At 40.2% G+C, this 23,616-nt stretch overlaps 1 protein-coding gene across 6 annotated transcripts in view; it reads right to left on the bottom strand.

Annotated features, from left to right (window-relative positions):
- Nucleotides 1-23,616, bottom strand: part of PEX5L (peroxisomal biogenesis factor 5 like) — a 234,259-nt gene that overhangs the window by 74,010 nt on the left and 136,633 nt on the right. For 4 of the 6 annotated variants that reach the window (XM_070406751.1, XM_070406753.1, XM_070406750.1 and 1 more), the window contains 3 exons: nucleotides 23,499-23,603; nucleotides 12,908-13,019; nucleotides 2,193-2,390 (listed from right to left, as the gene is read on the bottom strand). In XM_070406751.1, coding sequence (XP_070262852.1) covers nucleotides 2,193-2,390; nucleotides 12,908-13,019; nucleotides 23,499-23,603 — 415 coding nt within the window. The remainder of the gene's footprint in view (nucleotides 1-2,192; nucleotides 2,391-12,907; nucleotides 13,020-23,498; nucleotides 23,604-23,616) is intronic. The other 2 variants (XM_070406755.1, XM_070406752.1) reach the window with 1 other exon arrangement.

Raw genomic sequence — 23,616 nt, 5'->3', positions numbered from 1 at the left:
TTCTTTCCTCCCTCCCTCTGACCCATATTTTTCATCTGGAAAATTTCCACTCATCTGTCAAGACTCTGTTCACATAGTACCTCCTATAAGACCTTCTACACCCCCCTGGCTGGGTCAGGGCTCTATGAAGGTGCTCTTTTTGGAAGTGACCTGGGCTTTCCTTCATTGCAACATATACAGTAGTTTCCCCTTATCTTCAGGGGATACTTTCCAAGACCCTCAGTGGATGCCTGACTCTGTGGTTGGTACTGAACCCTATATATATAATGTTCTTTCCTAATCACATACACCTAAGATGAAGTTTAATTTAAAAAGTAGGCAATTTTACGCATAGAAGATTCATTCTTATCACAAACCTTAATAACCATGGCATATGCTTCCCCCCCTTTTCCTTGTTAAATCAAGAATGTTCACCTTTTCACTTACAAGAAGAACTTAACGGATTCTCTTTGGCATATCAGAATTGCCAGCATCACTATGCTTCTGCTTTGGGGCCATTATTAAGTCAATAAGAGGTCCTTGGACACAGGCACTGCAATACGGAGACAGTCAATCTGATAACTAAGGCAGCTACTAAAGGACTAAGGGGCAGGGAGCAGCCATGGTGTGGAGGGGTTGGACAGAGGGATGATTCACATCCTCGCGGGATGGAGCCAGAGCCCTTGAGACCTCATTATGCTCCTCAGAATGGCATGCTATTTAAAACTTATTAATTGATGATTTCTGGAATTTTCCACTTAACATTTTCAGACTGGTAACTGACACTTCAGAAAGTGAAACTGCAAATTCGGGGGACTACTGTAGTGCATATTTTATTGTAATCAATTAATCATTTTTCTATCTCTCCACTAGAGTGTGAACTTACTAAGCGAGAATGTAAGCTTAATGAAGGCAGAGAGCTTATATTATTTATCTTTGTATTCCTAGCACATAGTATGGAACATGGTAGGCATTCAGAGAAATGTTTACTGAACAAATGAATAAATTAATTCATGACCGTGTACACGTGGCAGGGCTCGGCAACTCCACATATCTTTCCCCTTTAATCTTCACAACCTACAGATAGGTTGCTAATATGCTAATTTTATGACTATTTACCCACACACATATGTATACACATACACACCAGCCAGCCTCAGCCTGGAGAGATACAAGTTTCCTTTGGCTTTCTAAAACGCCTGCCACCTTCATTCTCCTGAGAAAGGAGCGTTTAATTTAACTGGTTCCACGAACTGAGGTTAAGCTCTCCTTTCTCAGGAAGACGTACAGTGGGTAAAAGCACGGGCTTTGAAGTTAATTAGAGCTAGCCTCAAGTTCCAGTTCTCCATCCTAACTGAGATCTTGGGCAAGTTATTTAAATTTGAAAACCTGGTTCCTCACTTATTTCAAAGAGTTGGGATGAATGAAAGGGCTAATATATGTAAATCATTACATATATTAGCACAGTCCTGGACATCATAAACCAGTGATGGCGAACCTTTTGAGCTCGGCGTGTCAGCATTTTGAAAAACCCTAACTTAACTCTGGTGCCGTGTCACATATAGAAATTTTTTGGTATTTGCAACCATAGTAAAACAAAGATTTATATTTTTGATATTTATTTTATATATTTAAATGCCATTTAACAAAGAAAAATCAACCAAAAAAAATGAGTTCCGTGTCACCTCTGACATGCGTGTCATAGGTTCGCCATCACTGTCATAAACCATCAATAAATGGTAACGGCTATTGCATCGAATGTATCTCTATGCATATTACATGTTACCATTCTGCTGGGCTGTTCCTGAACCTAGTGTTAGAGTTGTTTTCCTCTCCTCTCCTGTTCTCTCTCTCTCTCTCTCTCTCTCTCTCTCCCTCTCTCTCTCTCTCTCTTTCTCTCTCCTTCTCCCCTGGCTCTCTCTAGACTGAATGCTCCTAGAGAGAAATATTCATGTCTTATTTTTGCTCCAATGCCTAGTATGGTGCCTTCCATCTATCAAGAGCGCAATACATGTGGGTTGAATAAATAAATGACTGAATCCATATCAGTTATGCAAAGCCACTTAACTCAAGCACAAAAGACAAGTGTCTTGCCGTTTTCTATGTGGAATTAACCCTTCCTACTCCTTTGCCCATGGATTTAATGCCATTTGTGGAACGTCCTCGTGTCAAGGCAAGGGTGAGCAGCAACAGACACTTAGCTCCTGCCTCACCTAAATCTAAGGATGCCGTCTCCGGGCCTCGAAGAGGCTGCTGGCCTCTCTGTTCAGCCTCCGCACCGATGAGATCAGCTCCATCAGCCTTCTTCTTGAGGGATGCGGTTTTCGATGAGGCCTCCAGCTTCTTGGCTTTGGTTTGGGTTTGCGAGACGGGTTCACTCAGGTCGAGGAGGTCTAAGCCTGTGGTCAACACTGTGAGAGACAGAAGAGGTTAAGACAAGCCCACTCAGGGCTCTGAAGTTACTGTTAAAAGGAGGCTTTGGTGGGTGCAGAAGGAATTTGTGTTTGTAGTGTAGGTTAGAAGCACCAAAGTAAGTTAGCTCACCACTGATTTATAAAGACAGTCTGCATTTACTGGGGGACGTTTGCTGCCTGTTCTTTGTATTTCGCAGGGTACAGATCCGCCAAGCGGGGTTTAGATCAGCCCTCACCAGCGATGAAGTTTTGAATTGAAATTCAAGTGATGAAATTGAATCTGAGTTCAGGTACCATTTACTTGGCTTTGCTTGATTTATAGAGGTGTATTTTAGAGTGCAGTTTTTTTCCCCCAGAGAAGAGTCAATCTAGCCTTTTCAGGGATATGCTTACGAAACAGTTATGAGGATGACTTGGGCAAGTTTCTGATTGTCTTTGTTTTAATTTCAAGCGACTAAAGCAAACACGGTACAAAAAGACTGCTGCTAATTATCTTCTATTTGATTAAGCAATTCAATCAGAAAATGGCTTGCTGTTTGGGCTCAACTAGAGAGGTGTTTTATAATCCATAGTTGATGAATAGGTACACATGTTAATGACTTTGCTGCTTAATATGCAAATTTAAATTTCAATGTAACAAATCATAAAACGGTTAGACTTTTACTTCCTAGCAAGTTGATTACATTGTATTAAACACTGTAATGTAGGCAGCAATAATAATCTGTTCAAGTGCAAACGAGGCAAATGAGAATTTAAAAGGCAAGCTTTGAAACTCTTCATCCCTCTCGCTCTTACAGTGCAAGGGACCAGTGTTTGGCCTAGCTCATTGTGAGAAGTGGGGACTTCTAATCAGAGAAGCTCCCTTCAGCCGTACCTGAGGCTGGCTTCTGAACCGGCTTGCTGGCTTCCTGGCCCAGGATCGCCTCACCCAGCTAGCTTAGAAACACCTCCAAAGTGACTGTAAAACTCCTGGGGTTAGCCCTTTCAGCACCCTCTTCAAGGACCGCACCCCTCCTCTTTGGTCTCCCAGCTTTTCCTTTTGGTAGGAAATGGATTTCTGTTGATGTCTCAGCTCTCCTCCATCTGCTTCCCCCTTGCACTCAAGGCAGGTTCAGGGCTCAAATGAGCTCACAATCAGGATTTCTTCTTTACAAAAAAAATGTTTTTTTTATTGCTTTGAGACGAAGGGAGAGGGAGAGAGAGATAGAAACATCAATGATGAGAGAATCATTGACCGGCTGCTTGCTGCATGCCCCACACTGGGGACTGTGCCTACAACCCGGGCTTGTGCCCTGACCAGGAATCGAACCGAGACCTCCTGGTTCATAGGTCGACACTCAACCACTGAGCCACGCCAGCTGGGCAGGGTTTTAGTGCTGCACTGTCCTCACGAGTTAAGCGTCCCTATGGGATCCTTGAGACAGTGTGCCAAGCTTTCCTCTCCATGATTTTGTCTTCTGATTTCAATGACAAATCACAGCGGTTGCATGTTGATGGTGATGTAGAAGACCTGGCTGTACCACTGCTTAGCTGTGTGATTTGGAGTAAGTTTCTTGACCGCTCTGAGTTTTAGTTTTATCAACTGAAAAATGCGGAATTAATAGTCTGTCTTTAAGGCATGATACAGAGATTTAATTCTCTAATTTGTAAATAGAATGTGTGAAACAGAAGGCATACTGTAGGCACTGGATACATGTTATCGTCATTCTTTGGTGGCCAATGCCTGATGCTTTTCCTTCCTTTTCCTTTTTGTTGGTCTCCTCCTAGTTTCCCTGATCCTACTTCAGGCAGGAATAAGCTCCAGACACTGACAGGAAGAGGAAAAACCACTGGGAATAAAGTGGAGGATGAGACAGAGATAATGGTTCTACAGCAGATGCTATGAGGTACATTTATCATAAAATGGTCTGAAAGTGTCAGCTTATCTCATCCGAGTGTTCTGATGAGATGGGAGCCACTTTGCGATGCAAAGATGCTCTGAGAGCTGAGGAGTGTTTTGTGGCTAGCAAGAACCCATGGGGAGAGAAGTGGCTTTCAGAGCGGAGCCGCCTGGCTTGATGGCCACGATTTAAGCGTGGCACGCAGCCCAGATAGGAGAGGACGCCATACATGTCATATCCTTTGAATGTTTAATCAAAAATTTCCAGGCCACTGGTGTGTCGGCAGGGATCCTAGACCCATATTTCCTTCTAATAGAAGGAAAGAAGTGGAATACAGTCTCTGGAACGCCATATATGTCTCCCTACTGACTGTAAAAGCAATTAGGAATCAGTCACTTGCTCCCACATTTCTTCTAGGAGCAAATGATACAGGACTCATCTACTTGTATAAGGGAAGTACGTTTGCTACAAATAATAACAGGTGAATATTAATTTAGTTCTAAATCTGCTTCTCACCATTCAGAATAAGTGAATTATTAAAATAGTGAATTTTGAATTCAAGCTTGGCTCAGTAACATTCCTTCCCTCTCCAAACTGTCCTCAGCACTTCCTGTGTTTGTTTGGAGCTCTCTCTCTCTCTCTCTCTCTCTCTCTCCCTTTGTTCTTCTCCCAGCAAATGGGAAACAAATGCTCAGCACACACAAGAGGCCTTATTGGTACCCGGTCGATGAAGGGAGTGGCCTGAAGTTGCATAGAAAACTTTGAAGCTGAGAGAATTCCGGAACCACAATTTCAGAAGCATTGAAGGATGGGTGCAGCTTTTCACTTCTTGGAAGAAGACAAAGCACATCTTAGGGTGCGTGCATGTGGGCTTCGAAGACTACCTTGGCACAGAAGGGGGTGTCTGCGCTGCTGATTTTCTTAGCCCAATTTAAAAGATTCTCTTAGACGTATGAAGGTTTGGGTTTCAGAATCAGTGTGTTTCAATTAAGATAACCAGCTCTTATAGTGGATATGAAAATGTTTGTGTGCAAGGGGCGTGTGTGTGTGTGTGTGTGTGTGTGTGTGTGTGAATGAGAGAGAGAAGGGGGGGAGAAAGAGAGAGGAAGAAGGGAGAAAAAGAGAGAGAGAGAGAGGCTTGATGATGCTATGCTATTGGCTTTGGAGATGGAGGAAGGGACCACAAACAAAGGAATTGCAAGTACCCTGTAGAAGTTTGGAAAAGTCAATGAAATGAATTCTCCCTTAGAGCCTCCAGGAAAAATGCAGCCCTGCCAACACCTTGATTTTGGGCCTGCTGACTTAGAATTGTAAGGAAATACATTTGTTTTGTTGTAAGCTACTAAATTTTCGGTAATTTGTTACAATAGGAAACTCAAACACCTGATAGCACGTTGCCCATAAGAGGATTCAAACACAGGCCCTGCCACTCCCAAGTGTATGTTCTTCCCCACTCCTCTTTACCTTTGATCTGAACCTGGAGGCAACGGGCTAATTCTATTGATGTGGCTTTGATTATTTTTTGTTTAGCTCCCAATTATTTGGCAGATTGGGTAGTCTGAGGCATAATTTATATAGTAGGCAATTCTAGAAACTTCTGTTTTTATAACCTAATTTCATTCTATTCCTGAAGATAGAATACATAAGTATCTGTGCCCATCTATTTCAAGGACACCTGATTGAGGATCACACCCTGTTGAACTGGAGGACTCCCTCAGGGCACGGCAGATGTTTATGAATACTAGATTACATGGGCCCTGGGAGGTGAGGCTGCTTAAAACAGTTAGAATAAAATAGCACCTCTAATGAAGCCCTGATTTGATACTTAGATGGGACACACAATGCTATTCACACCACTACAGAATAATGAGCCTTGGGCTTTTAGCAAATTTCTCTAAAGAAATAAATCTACATGGAGTGGTCAGAGAGGACGAATCAGAGGACAACCCCGACGTGCAGTCACAGAACATGCTACAGGGAGCCCATAGGATCTCTGTTCTGTTCTATAAGATTCATTTAACATAGTGGCTTCAAAGCAAAGTCCTTTCAGGAAGCATTTTGCCAGTGATGTGAAATAGATAAATTAGACCCAAATAATTCAAGCAACTTTTGCCTTTTTATTGGAATATGTAATTAATGCTACTTCCCAAATTTCTATGTTCTCTCTAGAGGCATGCCATTTGATTCATGGCTACTTGGGCTTCATAAATATCCTATATAACAGCGGTCACCAACCGGTGGTCTGGGGACCACTGGTGGTCCAGGAGGTCTGAAAGTTTGGCGACTGCTGCTATATAATAAAAGCCTAATATACTAAGTGTCTCGTCATTCGGTTGGCCTTTCAACCAAGCAAATGACATGCTAAGGCCATTCAACTGCTTGCTGTGATGTGCACTGGCCACCAGGGGGCAGACACTCTGATCGGTAGGTTAGTTTGCTGCTGGGGTCCGGCCCATTGGAACTGAGCGAGGCAGGCTGGACATGCCCTGGAGCCCTTCTGCTGTCCTTCCCCGGCTGGCCAATCTTCTGCATCCTTCCCCGGCCCTGATTGTGCACCGGTGGGGTCCCTTCGCCTTACCTGCACCCTGTCGCAATCCGGGACTCCTGGGGGGGCGGTATTTTGGAGAGCTAGTTTTGGTCTGACAGTGGAACGACTGGTCTCTATGAAGCACACTGACTACCAGGGGGCAGATGGTCAACATAGGAGCTACCCTCTGGTGGTCAGTGCGCTCCCACAGGGGGAGCGCTACTCAGCCAGAAGCTGGGTTCACAGCTAGCAAGCACAGCAGTAGTGGCGGGAGCCTCTCCCACCTCCACGGCAGCGCTAAGGATGTCCTACTGCTGGCTTGGGCCCACTCCCCGCAGGAAGTGGGCCTAAGCCATCAATTGGACATCCCCTGAGGGCTCCTGGACTGTGAGAGAGCACAAGCTGGGCTGAGGAACGCCCCAACCCCCCCCCCCCCCCCGCCCCGCCCCCCTGGCAAGTGCATGAATTTCATGTACCAGGCACCAGGCCTCTAGTGTATTTTGAAAATATTACACTAATTTTGCAGTTAAGATATTTAATTAGCTGATGGGGGGGGGTGGTCAATTGGGGAAAAAGGAGACATATGTAAAACTTTAGACAATAAGAAAAAGATATTTAATTAGGTGGCTGTTTTGGAATTGTGAATTTTGTTAAGAGTTCTTCTTCCTTACACATAGGAATCTCTTGTACTAGTATAGGTATTGTCTACAGGCCCCATTTCAAGGAGTGAGATTACTATTTTTTAAACCATAAAAAATCTTTCTTATATAGTAACTGTCCACCTAATGGATCAAGTTTATGGATACAATTCTTTTAGATTATGATATTGATAAATGCAAACCAAGTAATGATTTTTCTTGGGTTTTAGAGGAATCTTTCCTGTACTTAGACATATATTAGATTTTTTGGGGAAGAATACAGACAAGATATTATTGCAAGACTTATAATAATTATTTGCCCTATAATATAATCACTATCTTAACATATCAATTGTATAATTACTTTCAGAACATTTAATATATGCATCTGTGTATAATTGATTTGCCATATTTAAATCAAGGATATTAGCAATGATCTTGGCCTACCCACCACCTATGGATACAGTTTGAGAAGGTCAAAGAATTAGCTATCTACCTAGGTTACAGATAAGTTAAAGATGATTTAGATTGTTAATAGCAAAGAAAACAAAAAACACCCTAATTTGATCAGCTTGAAATTGTCATCATTGGATGACAAGAAGTGTGTAGAAAAACAAGCAGAAGGCAAAGATCACTGAAATACTTAAGAAAAATTATAATTTAGAATGCATCTGAGGCAAAAAAATTGATATGTATTTTTAGGGTCAGTAGAGGAAAAAACCAACTCATTATTTAACTGATGTTTGGAAGAGATGAATATTTCCTATATTGTTTATTTTGTGTTAATTTATATAAGAATATATTCCTTAAACACTTAAGTAAATGCCAAGGTGGTAGCACACTGACTTTAATGCCTCTCATCTTATCTAATAAAAGAGAAACATGCAAATTGACATTACCTTCGCTACACTCACAAGCCACGCCCACCAGCCAATCAGGAGTGAGTATGCAAATAAACCCAACCAAGATGGCGGCGGCCGTGGAGCTGGAGCAAACAGGAAGCTTGGGTTGCCCCTGGTGATGGAGGAAGCCAAGCTTCCTGCCTGCCCTGGCGGGCTGTGGGCTCCGCTCAAGGCTACAAAGTTTCAATTATAGAAGATAAATAAATCCCAGATACCTCTTTCTAGCCGCTGTGGCCTCCGCTCAAGGAGGGTCTGGGAGCCTGGGTTGCCCGGGGCCGTGGCCAGCCTGCAAACAGCCCTCAGCCCCTCACCCAGGCTGGCTAGGCACCCCAGTGGGGGCCCCCACCCTGAAAGGGCTGTGGCCAGCCTGAAAACAGCCCTTAGCCCAGGGGTGGGCAAACTTTTTGACTCGAGGGCCACAATGGGTTCTTAAACTGGACCAGAGGGCTGGAACAAAAGCATGGATGGAGTGTTTGTGTGAACTAATATAAATTCAAAGTAAACATCATTACATAAAAGGGTACGGTCTTTTTTTTTTTTAGTTTTATTCATTTCAAACGGGCCGGATCCGGCCTGTGGGCCGTAGTTTGCCCACGGCTGCCTTAGCCCCTCACCCAGGCTGTCCAGGCACCCCAGTGGGGACCCCAAGCCTGAAGGGGGTGTTGCCAGCCTGAAAACAGCCCTCAGCCCCTCACCCAGGCTGGTCACACCCCCCCAGCGGGGACTCTCACTCCATGGGGGCATGGCCGGCCTGCAAACCACCACAGGCCCCTCACCCAGACCGCCCCACATCCCAAGGGAACCCCCACCCTGATCCGGGACACCCTTCAGGGCCAACCAGCTGGACCCCACCCATGCACCAGGCCTCTATCTATACTAATAAAAGGGTAATATGCTAATTAGACTGGGAGACTTTCCAGGAGACCTTCTGGACATTCTTCTGGACAAAGCCATGGTGGCAGAGCTGAGGTAGAGGTGGTTAGAGGCCAAGAGGGGAGGGCAGTTATGGGTGATCAGGCTGGTGGGGGGCGGGGCTGTTGGGGTTAAGCAGACCAGCAGGGGGGCCAGTTGGGGGCAAGCAGGCCATCAGTAGGGGTCAGTTGGAGGTGATCAGGACAGCAGGGGGGCAGTTTGGAGTGAGCTGGACAGCAGGGGGGCAGTTGGGGGCAAGCAGGCCAGTGGGGAGGGAAGGGGGGATGAGCAGGCCAGCAGGGGGGCAGTTGGGGGCGAGCAGGCAGGCAGGCAGAGTGATTAGGGGCAATCAGGCAGGCAGGCAGGCAGTCAGGCAGGTGAGCAGTTAGGAGTCAGCAGTCTTGGATTGCGAGAGGGATGTCCAACTGCTGGTTTAGGCCCGATCCCTGTAAACCGGCAGTAGGACATCCTTCGAGGGGTCCCAGACTGAAGAGGGTGCAGGCTGGGCTGAGGAATACCCCCTCCCCTGTGCATGAATTTCATGCACCGGGCCACTAGTCTTAGTATAACGTTCTTCAAATTTCAGCTTGATTGACTTGGTACAAACATGAAGCAGGGTTTCTTCCATATTTTACTCTAAGCTTGTTTAATATCCCTTTGAAGTGTAATGCCTAGAACAGGGGTCCTCAAACTTTTTAAACAGGGGGCCAGTTCACTGTCCGTCAGACCGTTGGAGGGCCAGACTATATTTTAAAAAAAAACTATGAACAAATTCCTATGCACACTGCATATATCTTATTTTGAAGTAAAAAAACAAAACGGGAACAAATACAATATTTGTATTTGCATGTGGCCCGCAGGCCGTAGTTTGAGGGCCCCTGGCTTAGAATGTCATATACAATGACTGTCCTGATTTCTCAATGTAATTTCATGCTATTCTATAAAATGACAATGTTCCATTTTAAAATTATTATTTTTATTAAAAATTTGGAAAGAAAATGGTAACTCTATCTCCTGCCTAAAAAATTTAACTGTAAAATTATAGGAACAAATTAAAAATTCTTTCCAGGATGCTTGAATGCTAAAACTTTTTCTGTTTAAAGATGTGATTTATGTTGCATATTGAGATGTAAATTGTAGTTTTGTAAAAATAATAAAAAAAAACTATATTCCTTAGGGATTAAAAACATATAGTGTTTCTGCCTTGAGATATAATTTTTAAGATTAAAAAGCACATTATCAAATAAGAGTCTTCCTTCAGGATCAGAATCTGTGGGACCCAGATGTACTGAATGCTGAGGCTGAGAAAAGGAAAATCCAGCCTCAAAATATCACTTTTCCCGACCCCCTACTTTGAGGGCATTATGGATTGAGTTGTGTTCCCCCCAAAACTCATCTGTTGAAGTTAACCCCAGTGCCTCAGAAGGTGATAGGGTCACCCTGGCTGGTTTGGCTCAGTGGATAGAGTGTCAGCCTGCGGACCGAAGGGTCCCAGGTTGGATTCCGGTCAAGGGCATGTACCTTGGTTGCGGGCACATTCCCAGTAGGGGGTGTGCAGGAGGTAGCTGATTGATGTTTCTCTCTCATTGATGTTTCTGACTCTATCCCTCTCCCTTTCTCTTTGTAAAAAATCAATAAAATATATTTTTTTAAAAAGAAGGTGATAGGGTCAATGGAGATATAATTAGTTAAGATGATTCATGATGGAGTAGGGCCTACCTACTGGTATCCTTATAAAAAGGGGAAACTTTTAGACTTCTCTTCCCCAGAAAGAGACACACACAGGAATAATGTCAGGTGAAGATTCCAGTTATGCTGCCACAAGCCCAGGAACTGCCAGAAACCAGAAGAGAGGCCTAGGAGAGATCCTTCCCAAGCACCTGCAGAGGGAGAATGGTCCTACTGACCTTGATTTTGTAGTTCTGGGTTCCATAGCTGGGAGACAATACATTTCTGTGGTTTAATCTATGGAGTTTGTGATATTTTGCCATGGCAGTCCTAAGAAACTAATAATAGAGGCAATACTGGAGGTACTGGGATTGCAAGAGATGACACAATCATTTGATATTTCCCTCCAATATTTCACAGGTCTCTCCTATGTTAGAAAAACCAAGGGAAAGTAGCTTTTGAGCCAAATATCATGTGGCTCTTTCTGGTGGGCTCCTCCTAAGTGACTTAGTTGTAGCATCTTCTGGATTCTTCTGGGGGCAGCTCTACAGTTTTGAAGGGGAAGCTCCAGTTTCAGAGATCAGGAGGCTGACTCTGATCAGATAGCATGTGAATTTACCCACTTTCCTGCCAAAAACGCAGCAAACACAATTTCATTTGCTTGGTTACTCCAAGTGATAGCTGAGTGTAGAAAATGATTGCTTTGGTGTGACATACAGAAAATTAATACATTTGAAAAGGGAAGTGTTGGGTGTCCTGTTTTTGAACTGATAGCTAACAGGAGTGGTAATACCTGTTGAGCTCACTTGGAGTTAAGACTTACATAAATTGCTTTTTTTTTGTTTAGTCTTCCCAAGTAACCTAGAAGATCTAGATCTTACTATTATTAGATGGATGAGGAAGTAGACCTAGTTAAGCAACTTGCCCGAGGACACTGAGCTGCTAAGTGGCCGAGCTGAGATTTAAAATGATGAACTTTGACCTCAGAGACTGTAGACAACACTCCCACAAAAATGTCTCTGTCTGGTATTAGTTACTTTTGTTGTTGTAATTTTTAGCACCTATTTAAAAAAATCACAATTTCCTTCACCTGTGATTTTGTTCAGGTACTTAAGAGTATAACGAAAATATAGCAGGCAACAGCCAGCGGAGGACACGATGGGAGATGGAAGGAATTTAACAAGACAGGATGTGATTATCACCTCCTTTCTCCGTCAAATCGTCTCCCGCAACCTAACATAACCTTTGTTCTCTGATTCTGAACATCATTTTCTCATTCTTATTTGAACAACATGCCTTTGAATGTGAACGCAGACTGAATGAAATCAATGCCAAAAGCTGCCTCTGATATCGAAGGTGAAAATTAGCTTTTGAGTCAAATCTTTTGTTGCTCCCTCAGGGTGGGCCCTACCTAAGTGACTTAGTTTTAGTATCAGTGAGAATTGGAAAATGCAGAGGATACTTGAGGAGGTGGCATTCATACCTGAGGCCTCTTACATCCCCCAGTGGATGAATACTTGTTAGTGCCTATAATATCCCAAGTCTCTAGGGCATTTTAGCTGGCATTTCAATCCACTTGAAGGGGTGGCCTATATTTTTACTTTACTGGACTTTTGTCAGACAAAGTATTTCAGGCAGAACTTGAAAACCCTTACTCTGAAATAGATGCTTTTGTTTTAAAGGTTTCCTACTGTGATGTGACTTGAGATGAGATGTAAATATGAAAATATGTATGGAAAAACCATTCATTGCTAATAGCGGCATGCTAATGTTCAGCAACACTGGTTGTGTAATATATATACATCGCAGTTTCTTACAGCATAATGAAAAGTGGTTCATTGGCTTATGTTGAATAATAAATGTTCTAAAGTTTTAGTCAGTTGCAAACATTTTTCTCCAGTTAAAATGCATCGTGGAAAGAAAACGTGTATTTTACTTCAGTGAACATGAACTCCACCCGAGGATCAGTTAAAAGTGAAAGAATTACCAGCTGTGTTGGACGTTACTGGCCTTGCTATTGCCTCCGATTTGGTTTCACAGAGAAAGTCATCGATGGAGGGACTCAGGAGGGGTCTGCTTTCTTGCTGTTCATTCACCAGCTGAGAACAAATGAACACAGGTGTCACAGGCCGTGTTAAACTGCAGAATCAGATAAGTTAAAATGCAGCCTTGCAACAAAATAAGAAGAGCAAGCCTACCAAAAAATAAATAAACCAATAAATAATAGGGCAGGGGCAAGAAAGAAAAAAAAAAAATACCAAAGGATGGGGAATGAGCCTTTTAGCACTGTGAACATTTTCGATGCAGCCAACTTCAATTTTTAAAGCTCAAGCCTTTTTTCCTTCTCCTAGGACAGTTTTAGAATTATTCACTAATTTCAATATGCAGGAAATAATACCTATTAAATCACTGTCCCTAAGGACCAATCCCACTCTTCCCTTGGACAGTAAGCTCCTACTAAGACCTGGAATGGTGGCTTTTGATTTTGAGAAAACTCATTCTGTTTAGGACTAGCCAGTCAGTGTTTTGTGGTGACAGCACACGCATCTGTGTGTAGGGATAAACACTCCTTTCTCCCTCTTTAAACGCTCAAGTCACCTACTGGCGCACACCCTTACTTACACTTCTTTGGAATGCTTTAAGCTTTTGTAGTGCGTAACAAACATTATTTTGAAAGAGTACAAAATATTGTTATATTAGCTGTCATATTACCTACATGTCTAGTAGATATGTTTGTGAAAATCTATAGGTAAAGCAGATTTCTGTGAATTCAATGATACTTTCCCATAGGCTTGTTCTGTAATTTCAGAACTTTTTCAGTTTAAATTTTTAAAAAAATATTTTTTATTGATTTCAGAGAGGAAGGGAGAGGGTGAGAGAGATAGAAACATCAATGATGAGAGAGAATCATTGATTGGCTGCCTCTTGCACCCCCCCCGCCCCCTGGGGATTGAGCCCACAACCCCGTGGAACCTAGGACCCTTCAATCCGCAGGCCGATGCTCTATCCACTGAGCCAAACCAGCAAGGGCTCAGTTTGATTTTTAGTAGGTCTCTATCTATCAGTGGCAGGCATCCATTTACTATCAGTAATTCTGTGCCTCTTGAATTCAGACTTCCTTAAGTTCTATTTCTGTGATTAAGGGAAAAAAATATACTGATGATCCCAAAGTGGTTAATCCTTAAATTAAATTAATTGCCTTAGTTTTTCACAAGATTTTATATTGGCCTTTCTTAAAATGGTCATAGTCATTAGTTTTCTATGCATTATATAAAAAAGATAAGCCTAAAAATCTCTAGATTTTAAAAATACTGATTTGCAAGGCTGTATTTTAAAAGAGATATAGAATATGAATGAAGTGTTTTGAATATTACCAAATCAAAATATTTTATGTGTCTCTACTCACTTTCACTTTATTATTTCTTTAGCACAGTGTCAGTGGTATTATAGCTTAGAACTTATGGAAGATGGCAAGAGGCCTATGAATAATGGTAAATATGGGAAGAAAAAATGCAATACTGTTAATATTGAAGGAAGAATATGGAAACATTTAGCGATCATTCGGGGACTAAAAACTAAGAGGCAATTTGGTACTTTTTCATGTTCATCCTACAGGGATAAACCTCAGATCTTCACTGGAGTTTAAGATTTTGACATAGAACTGGTGATTTATACATAGTAATATGCAGACATTATCAAGGGGTAAGCCTGGAGAATGCCCATTTCCTTTTAGTGTTTAAGTTACAGTGATAGAAATTTCTTCAATTAGTATAAGTTTAGTGTTACATGTATACAGACTCACAGACTCTTCTAGGAATCAAATTATCTAAGGTCTTAACCTTTTTTTGGGGGCGGGGGGGGGGGGGGGGGGGGGGGGAGATGTCCCTTTAACCGATGAGTGAAACTCTGAGTACCTTTGAATTTTTTCTGAATTTGAACATTCTTGGGTATCATCCATCTTATTTATGTTGAAATATTTTTTGATGTTGAGGGACTATGAGCCTTTCATATTTCTGGGATAAAATATATTTGAATTTTTGTAAATGCTGTGGTCTATTTGAGTTTAGGAGTGATTTATAATATTTTCTTGTATAAAAGTCAATTTTACCATCTGGAAATGTAGTTGAAAGCACTGACACAGAATATAATATACTAGAAAATGAAGACATGGTTAAACATCACTGATTCTGGGAACCCTTCTGAGTCCACAAAATTCGCCATGTACTTTTTCTGAAAATGTGATTAGTTTTCTAGGATTTGTATTTCATTTATAGTTTGGTCATGTAAAAGCTTTGTGTATATAAGAGCTTCCAAAGGACCCATACATTAATGTATATTTCTTGGTAGAACTTGCCCTTTTAACCATATGTGCTAAGTGTAATGAACCCATCTAGTGTGATATCACCAGAGTGATGTGATGGTCCTGACTTAGCAACAATGCTTATCTCCAGGCTGTGTCATTCTCATGTCAAATGAGATCTGGACTCTACTGCGCTATAAACATTCATGGAGGGTGAAGGTCACTATCAAGTATGGCACCACCCCATACTCACAGAAGTTAGTGTAACAGGCTAGCATTAAGTAAGCAGTGCATTTTAATGACTTCATCTCTAGTTCTAGGTCTCATATCTATTGGCTAAGGCGCATAAGGTACAAAGAATAAATATAACCAATACAACTGCAACTTTAAAAGTTATATATATATTTACATATATGTGCAATGTCCTAACTATCTCTTTGATAGCCGTTATTTCTCTAAAGAAGTCTGATGATATTGATAGATAACTAAAAATAATGTAGTCATTCTCTTAGTCATGATTTGAAGATCAATTATTATCCTATCTAATAAAGAGGGAATATGCTAATTGACTGCCCTGCCCTCAAAGATGGTGGCACCCACAGCCAATAAGGAGGGAATATGCTAATTGACTGCCACGCCCTCAAAGATGGTGGCACCCACAGCCAATAAGAACAGAATATGCTAATTGACCATCCCACCCTCAAAGATGGCAGCGTCCACAGCCACAAGATGGCCGGCAGGGGAGGGCAATTAGGGGTGACCAGGCCTGCAGGGGAGGGCAGTTGGGGGCAACCAGGCTGGCAGGGGAGGGCAGTTGGGGGTGACTGGGCCAGCAGGGAAGGGAAGTTGGGGGCAATTGGGCCAGCAGGGGAACAGTTAGGCATCAATCAGGCTGGCAGGGGAGCGGTTAGGGAGTGATCAGGCTAGCAGGCAGAAGCGGTTAGGGGCAATCAGGCAGGCAGGCAGGCGAGTGGTGGGGAGCCAGCAGTCCCAGATTGTGAGAGGGTGCAGGCTAGGCTGAGGGACACCCCTATCCCCCAGTGCATGAATTTCGTGCACTGGGCCTCTAGTATAAAGATAAGTATAAATTATAGTCCACAAAAGTCCCCAAATACTTTTTCTTAACTTTGGATACAATTAAATTCCTTTGTGGAATAGGCATAAATTACTTATAGTTTTAGGAAGCCAGATTGTTAGATTTCTATACTTTTAGTTGTAAACACTGAAAAATCACAGAAGAATTCTAGAAAGTAAGACCTTTGTCCCCATAAATATCTAAATGGAGCAAAAAGGAAAAAGCACAATTAATTGAGAAGCCCTCCCTCTTAGGCAAGTCTGCTTTAACAAAGGTAATTGGATTTTTAGGGGGAGTCTCTCTCTTCTTTCATACTTCAGACTTATTTTCTGTAGCAAGCACCTCTAGCCTTCTCAGTGTTTCTCAACCAAAGAAGAGGTGTTCGGAGAGACTTTAGGGAGCCCAGGACTATGGCATGGCTTCTCCAGTCTTCTCCTACCCCTGCCTCACAAAGCCTGTGTCTCTTCTACACCTACTATCTTGTTTCTGACCACATGTCATACCTGGACTGATAGAAATGTTATGTCTACCCAATTCTCATGAACTGAGCTGCTCTTCTGGCTTTCTCCATAGACACAAATCAGAGGAAATAAACTACTTTCTGTGTCAGTGTTTTTAAGCTGAAGCACAGTTTAGCTCTTGGGAAATGCTGGGGTTGGAATGGGGGATAGTGACAGGGCTCAGAGGTGAAGAAGATAAAGGGCCAGGTTTCAGATAGCATGGGAAGATAATTTGGGAACTGAAAGTTTTTTTGGTTTCAATTGAGATGTGGAAGATGAAACTGGAGATATCATAACAAAATCTTTTTTTATAAGCGCTGAGGTCAGAGACTCTGGCTTATTCATATTTATGTTCTTCACAACTTTGAACAGAATGCCTTCATATAAGAAGGACTCAGTAAATGGTTAGCAAAGGGACAGTGACTCTGCAGAAACAGAAGATATAAAAAGATCTTTCTCAAACAGTCTGATTTTGAACTGTGTCTTCAGCCGGATGAATTTAGGAATCCTTATTTTAACCATACTGAGTCCCATTTTATTTTTATTTGTATAGGTAAGACTAGCTTTTCACATGGCCTCCCCATCCACATTTTTAAACAAGTTTATGGTTTTCCTATGGTGACTTGAGACTAAGTAAATCTTTTAGGCCATAAAGGAAAATTGCTAGCTGAACTGAAACCCCCAAATAGTTCCCCTTAGCTTTCCTTCCAAATTGCATGCCATTTATTCTCCCCTCGTTCATTGGTAGGATACTGCTTGTTTTCCTTAGAATTACTCCCTTTAGTTTGAAAAGACTTTGTTTTTCAAGTGTGGTGAACATTTCATCCTTGGATACAGAGTACATTGATGTTATAAAAGTAATAAAAAAGGTGAGTCAAAAGGTTTCCAATTTTTTTTTGAGTAACTGAGTTGGAGTGATTGCAATTTTGGCCCAATCTGACTATCATAATGGAGTTCAAGTGACCCATCCACTTCCTTCGCTGCTAAGGTGTCTGCCTCACTTTGTTTACATGTTCATTTCTCATCCTCCTTTGTCCTCTTCTCAATGTTGAGATAAGTTCAAAGGCCTTTGCAATGGTGACATCCCTATTTCTCTTTCAGGGTCCCATTCTACTGCATATTGGGAACCGTCAGTGCTGGGCAGCAAGTACCTTCCTACAGCATCTCCACGTTCCCACTTCCACCCAGTTTTATCTCCTTTCCTCCCACTCGACGATGACCTCTTTGAGAGTAGAGACCTTATCCACTTAACATTTGTATTTCACAGTAGCAGTTTAATAAATGTTAACTGATTTTATGTCTAACTAAATGGTGGATTGTACAAAAGAATGATTGTATGGGCAGCCTTGATTTCATACTGGGTTTCATCAACTCAGAGAGGCCGGGGGTCCTCAGAAATGTTTGCCAATTTCTTGACAGGTTTTAAACCACAAATGTAAGTCCATCACCCTCCCCACCACCCAGTGTCACATCATTTAAATGTTTGGAAACCTAGAGGTACTTAGGGAACATTTCCAAATGCAAGGCTTCTATCAAAAAGTGAAGAATGCAAAGAGTGAATGCCCAATGAGAAAAGTTGAAATAAAGTCACAAGCCTGCTCCATGTAATCCTTGGGAGAAGGATAAAGACCAAAGCAAATGGGAGGCCAGTGACAGATCAACACACAGAGGTTTTAGGTCAGAGATTCAAATGTTGAGATTTTGAGGGAAAACCCTTATACGATCAATGGACATGGAAACAAAAGGAAACAGTGGAAGTTAGAAGATAGATGAGAACTTGCAAGGAGGGGCTTGTTATTCAGAATTCAAAAGACTATTGAACCTTACATCTTCTTTGTAATCATAGCTTGTGAACAAATATCTTAAGTTTACTTATGACTTAGACTGGGTTAGTTGGTGTGGCCAATATTAGCCACCACAGGACCAAACTGATTGCTATTTTATATCAACACTGTGTTTTGTATTGAACAAAATGCAGACAATATCATTTAGCTTTAATGAATTATGATCTGTTTCAAAACTTTGTCTGAAAATGCATTTGTCTTAGTTCAACTTGAATTTCTCTCATTTCAATATTAAAAAAATAAATTATTATATGATCTAAGCTACAGGGGAATATTTAACCAAGATGAAAAGAGATTTTTCTGCTTTAAAATACTGCCTGTTACTTAAGCTCCAGTATATGTTTATATAGCTTGTTTTGTGACTTAATCTAAGCTTATTTGTCTTTAACCAACATATAGCTTAGGTGTTTCATTAAAAAATATAGAGCTAAAAGTTTGTGATAACTTATATCAGTATGAATTAACTTCAAATCAAAATACATTTCAATGATAAAATAGGGTCTGTCAAGAATAATAACTCATTATTCCACCACTTTACAATTCAGATTGATGATCTCAAAATTGTTTTAAAGTAAAATATTCTATTTTTATTTTTAAGCATTTTAGTACTTAAAAAATAATTTTAAAAGTTAAAACATTGAAGTTAATAAGTTAAAAACAGTTGACAAATACCTCATATTTGTAATGTTGATTTTAAGAATTGCAAAAGTATACCATGTCTTTTATCTCATCTAAATAATAGAAAAAAATTTAATAATGTTTTATTTATATAAAAATGAAAACACAAATATGCTTTTAAAAGGTATATCTTTATGCATGTTGAAAAGGCCTTTATTATTCCTGACACTGTTGATTCAAAGCATGTGCCATTTGGTGAGTAGGTTTCACTCATAATTTTGTAATTGAACTATTTGTTTATGGCTTTATTAGTTGTATCCAAATTGAGAAATTTGTGCAATGCCCATCAAAACAGTGACCCTATCAAAACTAAGTTAACTGATAAATCCATTGAAAAGACAAGACAACTAAATCATTATCATGAGCCCCTTAAATACTCAGATCTTGGTGGCTTTGTCTTGGTACCTCTGACACTGGGCAGAATTTATTTCTTATGAGCTAATAGTACTAATGGTTCTGCCCACGGCCCAGTTTTTATACAGTATATGAGTCCCAGTAGATCTTTTTATAGAGAATAACCATGTGATAACTTTCAACTCTGACTTGACTTGATCTAAATCTCAAATATTTTCCTGACAGGATAGTTATATTTATAATTGTGAAGTTATTCATGGGAAAATGAACAGGTATTACTCTTTACAACTTGGGTAGTACTAACACTAGGGCAGGCAGGAGAACAAAATTAAAACAATTGTTTCAAATTAGTAATAGAAACCTACCCCGAATAAGGCTATATTTAGTAGCCTTGAGAATATTTTTCCAACTAAGGACATTACTCTTTTTATCTTTATCAGACACAAAAAAATTAAATTAATATTAAGGTATAAGGGGTGGGATATATAGAAAAACAAAGGCCAAGTTTGCAAAAACATGAAAAAAATCTCCTTAACAATAAGAGGTCTGGAACACATAGTTTTAAGACAATGTGCTCTATAGCAAAAAATGAGGGGGATATACCTTGCTAAAAAAGTACCAGGAAATATGGCTAAAATGAAAATTTCCTTATGAGAGAAAAATATTTGCTAAAGTCATTTCATTTTCATAAAGAATATAATTTTTTCTACAATATAATCAATCTTTGACATATAGTTTTTCCTTCTACCCTCGAAGTGGATTTATTTATACTATTACAGTCTAGAGTAGTGCTCAATAGAAAGATAATGAGAGTGTAGTAATTTTAAGCTTTCTAGTAGCTTTTTTTTAAAAGTGAAAAGGAAATGGTGAAAATAATTTTGACAATACATTTTACCTAACCCCGTATATCCAAAATATTCTCATTTCAACTGTAATCAAAATAAAATTATTAATGTGTCAGTTTATATCATTTTTTGCACAAAATCTGGTGTGTATTTTATACTTATAGCACATTGCAATTTGGGGTACTTACAAAGGACTCAACAGACACATGTGGGTACTGCCTACTGTATTGGACAGCACAGGTCCAGCGAAACTTTCTCTTTAAAGACTTGACAATTCACCTATTTTTTTCTTTCCTTCAATCCTTTCATCAATGCACACTTGTTTACATACTGTTTGACTTTACGTGTTAGTCTAGGACAGCATGAACTTGAGCTTCTTTGAAGTGCTTGACATATTGTTTGTTAATACAGAATTAATAATTACATTAAATGAAAAGGGGTCCAGCAAACTCTGAGTTCAGGTCACCTGGCCAACTCTTGTGTTTGGTTTGGTTTGTTCAATGTACTATGAATGACTTCCCTGGAGTATGTTTGGCTAAATCCCTCTCAAAGAGATCATAATAATCACACAATACAAGAAAATCCTTCAGTGTAAATTATTCTGCAGTTACAATCTGTTGAATAAACAGTTACTAAAAAGGTTAGGAACTCAGTGTTCCAAGGCCGTGTCTGTACTTTATCCATTGTGATTGTCCCAAGGACGCCACGGAGAGAGCAGCAATCGGCTTCAGCCATATCTGAAATCTATGAATGAGCAGCTGGCATCGACATACCAGTGATGAAGATGAGTCGATGTATTCAGCAGTATGTAGGGCTATGTCATAAGGGGCTTTACAGAAGACACCGGGACAAACACGTTTCAAGACTAATGCGCTCACATGTGTAAGAATGTGGTATGGTACACGGACTGATGCTGTGGTTGCCATGAGAAGTACTCACTTTTTCAGATCATTCTGCTGCTTTTGGGCTTGTGCATAGCAGGGAAGAAGCCACTTGTGTACAGTGGAAAAAGTATATCAACTAAGAAAACTGCATTTGACTGAGAAATAATTGTATCACAGCCGTCACTGAATTCATTTCATAAAATGATCAACACAACAGGTGCATTACATGTTATGAATCAGAACTCTGTTTGCTGATTCATAAACTTGCCAGTATGCAACAAGAATAAGATGCATCCAAAAAAGCATTGTATAATCTTCATGCAGTAAAATTGTAACCAATATCTCAAAAACAGTTAATGCAACATTCGACAGGGATTAAATAAGGAACTTGGTACACACAAATGTTCTGAATATGAGAAAATGGTAATCACAATTTTTTTTCTAAATTAAAAAATAAAAAATATTGTTTTGCATTAAATTTTAAATTCAAGCTTAGGTGACAATGGTAATTTTGGACATTTAAAAAGGATTACTGGGAAGCACATACCAATGCAAGGGTTGGGGGAAAAGGAATTTTGCGAACTAGACCCTGTCCTAAATCGTGATGTCCTGAGATGATACGTTGTAGCACAACCATGCCAATTCCACCTCTGGATAGGTCTTATCTACTGATGTATGTGGTTCTGTCCTTAGCCGAGAACTTAAAGTGGTTCTCACTTCCCTCAGCATCGACCTGAGAAACTATGGGCTGAATATTTTGAACATGGATTCTTCAAAGGGCAAGAGATCAATGTAAAACTGTGTATGTTTTACTATGCAAAGTGTGTAAAGAATGGAGACCTTGGTAAATATCAAGCAAATTTCTTTCCCACGACGACTGTGTCATTGGGAAGAAGCATCTCTTTTTTCATGGATAAAAAACTCACAACATAAAACTTATGCCAAAGTCCTGGGAATCATTAATAACTTTTTTAAAATACTCAATGTTGATGTTATATGTTGTTATAATTTTCGTTCCTTATAACATAGCGTTTGGAATAAAGAAAACCACACATGTTGGCAGCAGCTGGGGATGTGCTCTGATGCTATTCTGAAAATAAGTTGCCATAATTTAGCTTTTGAGATAAATGCCTTTCATGAGGACTGCATATGGACATTTTTCTAATTGTAGACATGTTCATATAATTGGAACTGAATAACTGCATTTACGACTGCATTATGGAAAAAAAAAGGAAATATTTAAGATAACAACCTAATCTAAATTATAAGATAAATGCAAGTAAAAATATTTTTCATTTAAGAATTTAAAACTGATAGTTCCACAGAGTGGTGATGGGTATATTATACATATTTATGTGGATTTTACAGGGTGTTTCAAAAGTCCCTGAGGACATACAGGATTCACAGTCTCAGCATGTCTTCGCATATAAATGCAAACTTTTTTCTATATTTGCTATAATAAATGCTGAAAATGGCTCTCATGTGCTTATAATAGAGATATTTTTGTTGTCAAGGTCACTAAGTAGAAGAGGGGTCACAGATGCCATTTTCTGCGGGGGGACTCAGGGACTTCTGGCTCAATCCTGAAAATTAGTCACCCACATAAATATGTATAGACATATATGTAGTATGCATAGTCACAACATAAATATATTTAACATTTAAGAAAATTTAGATATTCTACTGGTAAACTGACATATGTATACCATATAACTTGTTATTTATTCAAAGGAATTTGATTTTTTTGGTTGTTGTTTTTCAAATGTACCATTAGCTTAATTGTTATTTCTTTCCCAAAGTTATTAACAAGACTCCTTTATAAAGAAGCAACATATTTTACTTGCACATACATTTTTAAGCTGAAGTTAAGTAATGAAAATTAATATTCACAAATAAATAACTAAACGATGAAATTTTTCTTAGCAATTTCCGTTTTCACTTTATAATGTATAATTGTTTCATTGAAACTGTGCTTTAGAAATTAGTTCAAGTTAATGTTTTTGGTTGTTTTTTTTTTTTTTTTTGCTAGTTAAAAATCACAAGGTCTGATATATTAACATATGTCAGCTTCCTACAGGAGCCCTATGGGTCTGCCCACCTGTGATGTCATAGTAAGGAGGGGCTTTTCTTCAGCAGACTCCTCCCTCGGTATCTCCTTCATCACCATGGCAACAGTCTTATCTGCCGCCCTAGAGCCTTTTCCCTATAACAGTGAA

Source organism: Myotis yumanensis, unplaced genomic scaffold (genome assembly GCF_028538775.1).
Source record: "Myotis yumanensis isolate MYYU_CA2020_CCGP unplaced genomic scaffold, mMyoYum1.0.hap1 SCAF_2, whole genome shotgun sequence".
NCBI lineage: Eukaryota > Metazoa > Chordata > Mammalia > Chiroptera > Vespertilionidae > Myotis > Myotis yumanensis.
The sequence above is the reverse complement of the archived record's forward strand: the minus strand, read 5'-3'. Positions and strand labels throughout refer to the sequence as shown.